This window comes from Dryobates pubescens, chromosome 4, assembly GCF_014839835.1.
Source record: "Dryobates pubescens isolate bDryPub1 chromosome 4, bDryPub1.pri, whole genome shotgun sequence".
Taxonomy (NCBI): Eukaryota; Metazoa; Chordata; class Aves; order Piciformes; family Picidae; genus Dryobates; species Dryobates pubescens.
In genome coordinates, this window is record NC_071615.1 from 20,936,805 (window position 1) to 20,946,731 (window position 9,927).

General features: G+C 41.0%; 1 protein-coding gene across 1 annotated transcript; it reads left to right on the forward strand.

Annotated features, from left to right (window-relative positions):
- Positions 1-3,657: 3,657 nt before the first annotated feature.
- LOC104298286 (C-C chemokine receptor type 5) lies at positions 3,658-7,109 on the forward strand. Its single transcript, XM_009898343.2, has 2 exons — positions 3,658-3,708; positions 5,990-7,109. The coding sequence occupies exon 2, from the start codon at positions 6,001-6,003 to the stop codon at positions 7,060-7,062; it is 1,062 nt and encodes a 353-aa protein (XP_009896645.1). The 5' UTR covers positions 3,658-3,708; positions 5,990-6,000; the 3' UTR covers positions 7,063-7,109.
- Positions 7,110-9,927: the final 2,818 nt, after the last annotated feature.

Genomic DNA, 9,927 nt, shown 5'->3' on the forward strand with positions numbered 1-9,927 from the left:
GGTGAAGACCCAGCATGTATGTAAGCTAGAGAGGAAGGTAGATATGCACAAACTTTGCAATGAACTAGACGTGTGTTAAGACAACAGTGAGGGACACTGGGATTGCAACTACAGCAGAGAGGAAACTAACACAAGGAAGAACCACTGAAGTGCTTAGATGGCATCTGAACTCCTTTGGTGACACATGGAGGAAACAAAAATGAGATTCAAGACAGAACCTCCATGAGCACTACAAGCACACTGTTACTTTACAACAAATGTTGAACAGCTAAGGAGAAATGGTTACAAGTTCAAAACTTTTGGCACTGAATTACTGTAGAAGTAAGAAATGCACTGACTGGGCTTTCAGCATGCTTAGGAGAATGCCCATGTGCCATGGACAAACACCTGTGCACAGCCCCCAAACCAACCAAACAGCTGAGAACAGGATGGAGTCTGACCTTCCCGTTAGGAGATGCTGCTGCCACATGTTCAGAAGCACATGGGGAGGAATGCCCCATGCAGCAGAAGCTACCTGTTGATGGTCAGGCTCATGTCCTAGAGGGCAAAGGGAAATGTGGCATATTTGGCATTGGTGAGTGCTGAGCAGCACTCACAGCCAGCTGCTACATCTATAATCACTGCCACTGGTTTGTCTGTGGTAAGACAAGACAGAAATAGTGACACTTCTGGTAAGCAGTGCATAGGCATGTTCTTATCATAAGACTTTCTTGTTTGTTAACTCAGCTGTGACTTGATGTGTACATGTTTTAGATGAGATAAAGGTAAATGGAGTATAAAGGAAGAGGAGTAGATGAAAATGGATAAGCAGAAAAAAGTTGAGGCAAAACCCAAGAGAATGAGTTTATTATCTTGAACAGAGGCTAGTAAAGTAACAGCCAGAGCAATAGGAAGATCAGCCATAAATAAGCAGAATATTAAAAGGTTTAGGTGAGCAAGAGAAACTTTCAGTTATGAAGCTCCAAAATAAGTATCACTTCTTCCAGCAAGAAGTACAAAATGGGTCAGTACAAAGGACATAAAAATAAACTTACATGACATCTTGCTGCAGTTAAGAAGAACCCAAAGAACTTAGTGCCAGGAGAATTACATGATTCTGACCAGGTTAAATGGCAAAACAGGCAGATGCTGCTCATTCTGAAGTTGAATTTTGCTGCTGTTTTCAACCATGGATGGCTAATGACTTTAAAAGTATTATCTCCTGGTATAGTAGTAAAAAAAATTTTAAAAATTAAGCTAGCACAGGAAATAAACCCAAACCAGTAAACTCTGGTGCATCTAGAATATTACTGATAGTCAGGTCGAAACAAAAAAGGATGCTTGATTAGAAAGAAAGGGTGAAGTCATTGCTTTGTATCTGTATACTAGAGACACTTGGCTCTTAGAAGCTGTACTTCATTCAGAAAATGGAAAGGTAGGGAAAGAAAGTACATTTGTCCAACTGCAAGCAGCTTTGTCATTTCTGTGACAGTGAGAGCAATCTCATTTTGAGAGTTTTAAGCCTGAAATGACTGGGGCCACAGCACTGACCTGGAGGAGGGCAATATCATCAGATACACAGGCCAGTGTGCAAAACACTGTGCACAAACCAGCAAGTGCCAAGCAGCTTTGCAAGTTGTGCCAGCAGAATGCTCATCATACAACACCAAGCACACAACCTATCCCTGACACCAGTCTCCTGGAATGTATTGGGGAAAAAACGTCTGGAAGCAAAGGACTCATGGGGACATAACCGGCAGGCATGAGGTATGGGCAGTTACAGACCACAGCTAACCTTTGGTACCCAAAAGCGCGTTCTGCTTCCTGGGTCCTGTGCTATTGCACAGACTCTGTTCAGCCCTTCTGTGACCTAGTTTTCGCTGGGAAGTGGTTTTCCAAGCCTGTCTGATCAAAGGCCTGGAACTGACAGGTACACTAAAGAGTATTTCTGATTCCCAGTTGAGACAGGCACAAAGAGTACCTCTGGATCCAGAATTTGTGTACTATAAATGTACCTGAAAACAGGCAAGCGTGAGAATAAAAGGTCTATGTACAAAAGAGATTCCAGGAGATAAGAATCTGTGAAATGTACAGCTATGTCCCCAAAGTAAAACCTGTTGTGCTAGAATCATTTTTTACATTTGACAGAATGACATAATTGTTTAGGTTAGAAAGGAGCTGCAAGATCATTGAGCCCAGAAAAAAAAAAGCAGCAGAGGGGAGCAACGCTCTCTTCTTCCTCACTGTGTGAGAAGCACAGCTAGGTCAGTGAGAGCAGCCTAGAGAAAAACAAAAAAAAAAACCCACAATGACAATGGAATTAATGTGTGCTGCAGTGTATAATTATGTACATGTAAGACTTACAAGAAAGAAACAATGATAAAACAGAATGATTTTACTGTGGGCAAACAACCGTGTGAGGAAGTGGCACCAATACAGATTAGAAAGGTTTGTGTTTTACAGTTTGGGGTTCCTTGAACCTGTGAAACATATAAAATGTTTTGTTGTTTTTCTTTTAACTAGTCTCCATGACAAAAAAATCTTTCCTCCCTCCTTTTCCTCAAAACAATTTACCTCACAGATGTAAGACAAGTGTCTGATTGTACAGTGGCAGCAAAAGCTTAAGCAGAAGAACTTGAGAGTCTGAAAGGAGGGCTGGTGAGAGAAGAAACCCTTAGCAACAAAGCAGTTGTACCTGCTGGATGTCTTTATTCATCCTCTTCTAAACAAAGACATTTAACTATTAGTGGTTAAAGAAAGTATATGCTAACACTAACCTGATTTACTAACAAGTAACAAAAGGAGATGTAATTAGGGGAATCAATGGAAAAAGAAATGCATCCGTTTTTTGTTCACCTCTTCTTCAGCTGACACGGATGCTCTGCTTTGCTGTGCTTACAGACTCTGATAAGAACATTGTGTGTTATCATGTTGTGCATCTCTAAAAAAGGTATCTGCCCTGGGCCTCTCCTTCCCCAGCCTTTCCTCTTCAGGTGGTGCGGGTTTGTAACAAATGGAATGGAAACTGCTAGCTGCATTTTCAGATGTCCATGCCCACAGCCCTGCTTGATGACATTTGTATGTCACGCTGGTACATGAGCATCTGGTATGTGTCCTAGGAGACATTACAGTACTGATGGTGACACCTCCTTGTGGCAGTGCCATAGCACTTAGGTACTGCAGTGTGATGGCTTGATGGTGATGGAAATGAATCATCTCTTCAGTGACTAGATGGAAGAGCTTGATGAATACAGGTTGACTTGACAGCATGCAAGGCTCCTCTTTTTTTTTTTGTTGTGTAGGGACAAAAAAAATCAAAAGAAATGTAATGAGCAATGGAAAGGGATGAATTTCATGTAAACTGTTCTTGATTCAAGAGGTTAGTTAAACAAAAAAGAGAAAACAATGATACATAAACCTTTTTCTAGAACTACAGTTGCGGGTTGTGAAACCTTGAGTTTGGCTCCTAGGAGGATCCTCCACAATTTCAACATCTCTGCACGTCTCACAGAGATAGAAAAGTAACATCTGATGACCATTTTTAGAAAAAAGAGAACTGCTTCTTGAATGTTTTTTTAAAATGAAAACACATTTGTTTGCTAGAAGTCTTCAGACATCCCTCTTCATGCAGGAAGAGGTGGGTTTACCACCTTCTGGTGACTGACAAATCAGTTTAGCGTTACTCTTGAAGTAGTAACCAAAGCCACCACTTGCACCATCAGATACATGGTAAGTCATCTTTCCTTCTTTAAACACTTAATAGTTGCTTAGGTACTCTAATGCCTGAGGTGAAAAGTGCTTGAGGAACCTTGCCAGTCTAGCCAACCTTAAAAATGGCCCTGGGGAAATAGATCAGATATGTTAAATGGAATACAGTACCTGAAGGGCAGAGCCACTGCAGGACTGAGCAGAGGAGCCAAGTAAGAAAGGAAATACATCTCCAGATAATGAGCTAAGTAACAAACGTAATGCAGTATGCCTCTGAGGGTGATACATAATGATGGCAATCTGGATTTAAAAACTGTTACTGCAGGAGAAAAGAGCTTATTGGAGTGAGGAATACCTGTTCTTCCCACAAGGTGATCAAAGAAAATCTGACATGTTTTAAACAGTCTCATGCAACTTGTTTATATGCAGCATAGCTTAACATTTTACCTCTGTTTACTTCACTTAATTGTTCCCACTTCATAGCACTGTGCAAAAGAACTGAAACTCACTTTACTAAAATCTTTGGCTTTTTAAAAACTGAGAGCTCTGACCTGAAACATAGCTTGAAGCACTGACTGGAGTTGGCTCAGCTTTTACAGGGAGGGCTTTTTCCTGGAAACTGCCTGGCTGCTACTCTCAACCACAGCAACAACATTTATAAAGCACACTGCAGATTTCTAGAAATATTGTATTTATCTGAATATCATTTTTCAGACATCTTCCAGGGTTATCTTTGGTGGTTGTTTTTTTTTTCCCATGATCAGGGAACATAAGCCCAGTCAAGTATCTCTAATAAGTTAAACAGCCCAGGTCAGTTAAGCAACTTCAGCATTCTAGCCGATAGCCGACACTGTGTGCTGCAACAGTGAGATTACAGGATAGAGGACAAAAGCACTTACAATTCCTTTTTCTGGTTTCCAAATGAGTGTCTGTAGTTCCATTGTTAGCATGTGCTGGATACCACACACAACTGAGGTGGTAAGTACTTTTGCAGAGAGAGGCTTGTGAAGCAGCAGCAAGGCTAGAGGAATGGGGCTTGGTGGAAGGAACTGCTTTGAGAGGAGACCACAATTTAAGTACACAAAAAGAGTTGAGAGGAAGAAGATAACGTGCAGGGAAGATGTGGCTATTGTTTTTTAAAAAGCAGAGGAAAAGGAGGGAAGGCACTGTGTTAGCAGTTAGCAGGAAGAAGGGGCTGTGGTGAAAAGAAAGAGGGCAAGAGTAGCAAGGCAGCATTTTGCACTATTTGCATGAATCCTGTAAATCACATACACAATCCTGGGCTTATGACCCAGGGGTTTTCACACCCATGTTTATGCATGAGCATCACTCCTGTGCAAAATGGTCAAGACAAGATGTGTTGGGTCTGGCACTGTGTTGCAGCCAGACTCTCATCCCATAATCCCAGTATACACGTGGCTGACTGATGTGTTGGAAATGGAGATACCTAGTATCCCCAGGACTTGTACTGTCCAGGGCATGCAACACAGACCTGGCTGAAAAGAATATTAAACACTTGTGCAGTGCCCAAGCCTTGTCATGCTTTAAAATAAAGAGGTAAATGTTTTGGACCAAGGAGAGCTTTATAAAGGTGCCTTTTGGAACTTTTTTCTTTCCTAAATGAGTTGCTCAAATTACTTAAGAAAAAGAAACCCTTATGATACTTTCAAATCAACTTACTTATTGCAATACACCTGAGCCACAGCCACTTCCTTCACCAACAAAACCAACACCTCTCTATCATCATAATTATGCAGTTAGAAGGGATGTGGAAAAAACCCTGTTTCACAGAGCTTGTCAGAGCTTCTTGAAAGCTGGTCTTTGAGGAGGCTGACAGCACTTATTTTCTCCACAAGAAACTAAATCTAGGCTGAGCTGAGACACAAACTTTTAACAGTTACCAATTTTCTCTTATCTTAGTTCTTCAGAAGAAATCTTCATACTATATTCAACAGTCCAACATAGTGTGTGAACATGGATGTCCTCAGTCTTGATAATGCAAGGAACAGAGCTGACAGTCAGACTTGGGAAGAAGTTGGGGAATGTTTGCAAAAGCAGCATCTCTTTTTCTTTTTTCCCCACAAGATGCAGATTTTGCTCCAGTAAAGCTTCCTGGGGTTTGAGCAGATCTTCACTGTGCAGTTTAAGAACTTCTATCAGGAGCTAGCAGGTCAGAAGAGACTTAAATTATGGTTTCAAGGTCACAAGAGAGTAGTTGAGATGAGGACATCAGTGTACTTCATTGCCCTTACTGCCAGGCTTGGAGTCTCCTCTAGCCTAACATCCTTTGCTTCCTTTCCAGAACAACACACCATGGAAAACCAGACCATGGACTGGACAGAGACAACAGAATTTGACTATGGTGATTCAACCCCATGCCCAGGAATTGAGGAAAAACACTTTGCAGCAAAACTGTTGCCTCCACTTTATTCTTTGGTGGTGATATTTGGCCTCACAGGCAACCTGCTCGTTGTCCTTATCCTGGTAAAATACAAGAGATTGAAGAGCATGACTGACATCTACCTGCTCAACTTGGCAGTTTCTGATTTGCTCTTTATATTTTCTCTCCCCTTCTGGGCTTATTATGCTGCTCATGACTGGATTTTTGGGGATGTGCTATGCAAAATGCTCTCAGGTGTCTACCTCCTTGGCTTCTACAGCGGGATCTTTTTCATCATCCTGTTGACACTAGACAGGTACCTGGCGATCGTGCACGCCGTGTTTGCTTTGAAAGCCAGAACAGTTACCTATGGCATCCTCACCAGTGTTGTCACCTGGGCTGTTGCTATTTTTGCTTCTGTTCCTGGGATAGTGTTTCACAAAGCTCAGAAGGAACACGCACATTACACTTGCAGCGCTCATTATCCATCAGAGCAGAGAAATGTTTGGAAGCAATTCCTGACATTAAAAATGAACATTGTGGGGCTTATTATTCCAATGCTAATTATGATCTGCAGCTACACACAAATCATAAAGACATTACTGCAATGTAGGAACGAGAAGAAACATAAAGCAGTCAGACTTATTTTCATCATCATGATTGCCTACTTTTTTTTCTGGACACCATACAACATTTGCATTCTCTTGCGTGATTTTCAAGGTACATTTTCCTTTGCTACTTGCAAAGGCAGTGGTCAGCTACACAAAGCAACCCAAGTGACAGAGACCATCTCAATGGTCCACTGTTGTATCAACCCTGTGATCTATGCCTTTGTTGGAGAAAAGTTCAGGAAGTACCTTCAGAGGTTTTTCCGGAAGCAGATTGCAGTCCACTTTTCCAAGTACTGCCCTGTGTTCTACACAGACACAGCCGAGCGAGCCAGCTCCACCTACACACAATCGACTGGAGAGCAAGAAGTTTCTGTTGCATTGTAGGCTGTGGAATTGACTTCTGTGAAATCAAGTCTGTGATGAAAGCCTGCAGAACCAGTCCTGGATATTGGCTGTGAAGCAGCTGCCAAAGATGAGAGCGTACACCTTTACCACAGCTCATGTTTGCTCCTGCCTTGGGGTTTGTGCAGAAATGAAAAGGATGTGGCAAATCAGCTACCTAAACGTGCCAGCATGGGATTTTCCAGGGGAAAAAAAAAAAAAAGCCCTCTATTTTTTTTGCAAATGCCAAAGAGTAGCTTTGTACTGTAGGGCCCAAACCCACAGGAAGGCAGAGGGCCAAAGCTAGCAGGCTTACAAACTGATTTTTAAGTGGTTAGAGACTTTCAGTCACATCAGTCTCAGTCACATCTTTTACTAGCCTGGGTGTGCATTTCTGTCAATCATACTAAATTACTGAGGGCTGTGATGCAGGATCTTTACAAGTGAAAATTGTATCCATTTAGAAGAGACTGATATTTTCAGGTAGATATTTTCCTTTGCATGTTGTTGAGTACTGGCTTTGTGGATCTTTCTCATCATAGTTTTAACTACTAGGGGTTGATAACTAAGTTACTTGACTGTCTGATATTCAGTTCTGTCTTTTCATTAACTGCTCATTTATATGCTATTGATACTCAAAAGCTAATATATTGACCTGTCCTTGCTCAGCAAATCAATGTGTTTGCAATATTTTAAAAATAAAGCATTGCACATGGAGCTTTAACCAGCTGAGATGAAATGTGGATGAGTCAAGGGGGTTTTAGCTTTTGAGTTCAGTGATTTTGTTTGTCCTTTTTCCAGCCTATATAAGAGAAAAAAAATTAAAATAAGAAATGAATGCAGTTGTAAAGTCCACAAAACCACAACAGCACTAGAGGTGTGAAAATGAGTTATGAACAGGGTTGACCCAGATGTTTTCAGAGATAAGCATATGCTTAGATTTTTCAAAACATACAAATAAGTAAAAATATTCACTGTTATATAGAGGCAAGGGCACAGAGCATCTCTTTTTTGTTTTAGAAGCAGGTATCACTTGAAGGCTATGACAATGATTATTTTTTTTGTCATGCCATTTAGGAGGTTTACAGAGAACAAGAGCTTCCCTAATTAGTAAGACTGATGGTCAAATATGTCTGGGCTTCCCCTTAAAGCTCAGATCCTGCAACTGACTTGAACACATTAGAAAAGATGCAATAAATATGGGCATACTCACATGCTTAAGATCATACCACAATCACACTATTAATTCATTTAGGCCAAGCTGTACCATCTAGAATTTCTTATATTTCCCCCAAGACATATGGTTTTGGACAACTTTAGAGACAGGACATTGAAATGAAATATTTTGATTGTGTTCATACCCAGCAGGGCAACTTTTGTTTCCCAGCTCCTCTAGATAGTCTTCAAAATAATTTCAAAGCAGCCCCGAAGAGATCTTTACATTGCTAAGTGCTTGAGAAAGCAGGAAGTGAAACAGGGAAAATCTTTTTAACTTATTCAATTTTGTTATATTAAGCACTCCTTTTGGACTACACCCACAAGGGAAGTGTAACCAAAGTATCCCACATATTCTGATTTAAGGATCTTCAGCTGCATGCTTCTTGAAGATGCTGTGCATCAATCATTTTCTTGACTTTGTACATATTTTAAAATAGGCAATTATAACAGTACAAGCAGAAATTGTGTAACTTCAGCATAAAATTACAAATATATGCATTTGTTACAGAGATAGGAAGCTACATGCAGTAACTTCTCTAGACAGGCTTCCCTGCCCCCCCTTCCCCCCCCCCATTATTCTATAAAGTTATTATTCTATAATAACTTTATGAGAATATTTTTATATGTTATCCTTCTCTTGACATAAATTTTCCTTTGGCCCTTAAGATACTTTGCCTTTAAGTTTATTTTCTCTGGTGGGCTTTGGTGCCAGGCAGACTATGGATCTTGACCAGCCCTGCAGGAGCGAAGTACATTAACCAAACCTGTGTGAGAGCACTGGTGAGCTTTCTAGAAGGCACATTACAAAGTAGCCCAGATCCTATGCAGTGTTCTCTTCTACAGCACAGATCTTTCTAAGTGACAAGCCTCTTCTGAAGGGAAGAGGTAGAACTTAGGGATTGGTGGCCCAGGGAATCAGCAGCTTATTGAGAGTTTCTATCACTTTACCAAGAAGGGACTACCATTCAACAAATGAGAACAAGCCAGGTATCAGCTGCTGTAGTGAACTATGACCCTCATTCAAGGAGATAATCGAAAACATGGTAATTGGTAGCAATTCTGTATTATCCAATCCATTAAAGTTGGTTAACTTCTGAGCGTCAGACTTCGTGATCCTTTCTCCCCAGAAGAATGAAAGAGGAAGAGAAATTCCCCCCTCAGAATAGGTTGCTAGATGCTGAAAGAGCAGGCTGGACAAATTCAGGAGTTTACAAGTGGACTAAGAACCAGCATCATCAAATCACACAGAACCATCAAAATAACCCCAGTGTTCTTAACTCTTTGTCACTAATAACCCAATAATAAACACATTGTCTGGATTATCATTAAATTTGGTTTTGTTTACGTTTACAGATGGGAAAAGGACTGATTCACACAATTCTCTCTGATCCAGGGTGATTCCGTGTTTTTAAAATAAATAAGCACACAAAACAATCGCTATGGTCTCCCCTAGTGACCGAAGAGGCAAGCAGCCTTTTGTACACGCTCGCCTTCCATTCTCGAGAGTATGGTGCCATCGTGTGCCCACAGCGGGAGGTTCATGCCACCCAATAGCTACGAACCCGGCAACGCTTTTGGCGTTCTCCTCTTTCAAAACATTTATTTTCCTAAGAGGATCTTCTGCCAGAATGACTATCCCCACTACGGACA